This window comes from Perkinsus marinus (genome assembly GCF_000006405.1).
Source record: "Perkinsus marinus ATCC 50983 genomic scaffold scf_1104296949200, whole genome shotgun sequence".
NCBI lineage: Eukaryota > Perkinsozoa > Perkinsida > Perkinsidae > Perkinsus > Perkinsus marinus.
Genome location: NW_003209964.1, coordinates 1 through 1,505, shown reverse-complemented (window position 1 = coordinate 1,505; position 1,505 = coordinate 1). Strand labels below are relative to the sequence as shown.

The 1,505-nt window shown below is 47.6% G+C and overlaps 1 protein-coding gene across 1 annotated transcript; it reads right to left on the bottom strand.

Annotated features, from left to right (window-relative positions):
- Positions 1-224: 224 nt before the first annotated feature.
- Pmar_PMAR021921 (conserved hypothetical protein) lies at positions 225-1,192 on the bottom strand (the record flags this gene model as incomplete). The annotated part of the gene is made up of 1 exon (XM_002778478.1): positions 225-1,192. A coding segment is annotated over one exon (968 nt), but the record flags the coding sequence as incomplete, so codon positions are not given.
- Between the last annotated feature and the right edge of the window lie 313 nt (positions 1,193-1,505).

Sequence of the window (1,505 nt, the reverse complement as noted above, 5' to 3'; positions counted from 1 at the left end):
CGCTCAGCAAGTCGTTCATGAACTTGAATATCTCGTCACGACCGACTCATGAGGCTTGTCGAGATCGAAGAGATTGGAAGCCACGGGGAGGCGATTTGGAAGAGTACACCCGAGAGACTGCTAGCGATTGCCATGAAGCACAGGTTTACAGCTGAAGTAACAGCCTTGGCTCTGGTGCAGTGTGTGTGAAAGCAACTTCGTAGCTCGTCGAGATGAGAAATACTTCACCTGCGGCTATCAGGGACAACTGAGGGACCTGCCACCAGATAGAGATGGTGAACCATAGAGGCCATAACGACATACTCCACAATAAGAGCAGAAATCAGGGCCAACGCCCCCAGCACTGAGCCAATACAAAATCGCACCAACACTCGTGGCATCCTGCCGTGTTTACGTAGCCAGGGATAGAGAACTCTGTCCACCAAAACAGAGATCACCACGACTGCTATAGGATCCACGATTTGCATCAAAGCTGCTGGCATATTCCAACCGAAAGTGTTGCGGTCCATCTTGAGTCCTTGCGTACGAAATGCAGTAGTCATGTTATTGTATGCCATGTTGAAAGGGATGATGAGAACGACGAACAATGGCAGTAAATAAAAGAATACTTTGGTGTATTCGATGAAATCATCCTTGGATCTCCCTCCCTTGCTTTCCTTGTTTTTATCCATGGAGCACCGAGCAATGGAGAAAGCTGTAACCTTACACACCTCTAACACAGCAAAGCCCTGCGGCTTGGCTTTAACATAGCGATTCATAAAATCGCCCAGGACTAATACTATAGTAGCCACTACGAGAAAGGCTAACGGGAAAACAAAGCTGGCAGTGAAACCAACTTGCTGCAGCAAAGCTGGCGTGACGATTACATCAATAACGGCACCCAAATTGATAGAGGCGTAAAAATAAGTGAAAAACCTGGTGATCAACTCTTTATGTTCATACGGGTGCATTTGCTGCGCACCCATAACATTAACACAGCTTTTGATACCACCAGCATCGACCGTGATGAGCCCCAACAGAGGGAGCTGTACCATCCAAGGCTCGCTGGTTGATCGAACAGATGAAAGAGTGAGAATAACTGAACCCAGCATATAGAGGATTGAGAAGCCCAGGATAGTGAAGTTGACGCCGGTCAAGGTGTCAGCCAGGATACTTCCCAGGAGCGGCGTTGCATACAGTACAGCATTGAAAGCTGAAACGTACGAGTCGGCCTGCGTATCCTGGTAGTTGAGGTACTCCTTGAGGAATAGTTGGAGGTTCGGAGTGACTCACTCCGAGTGAGGCCATAGAATGCCAACCTCTCACATCATCATTCTTCCATTAGTATGAATATGCAACCCAGCCATATGGGATTCTCGAAGTAATGCTAAGTGTTACCGGTACGATCAGTCCATGAATACGGCTTAGGGAACGACATGCTATAACAAACTGGGAATAAGCTCATGAGACTACACACATAACATATACACTCCTCCCAATGTAGTGGAGTGCAGCATCGTGCATTG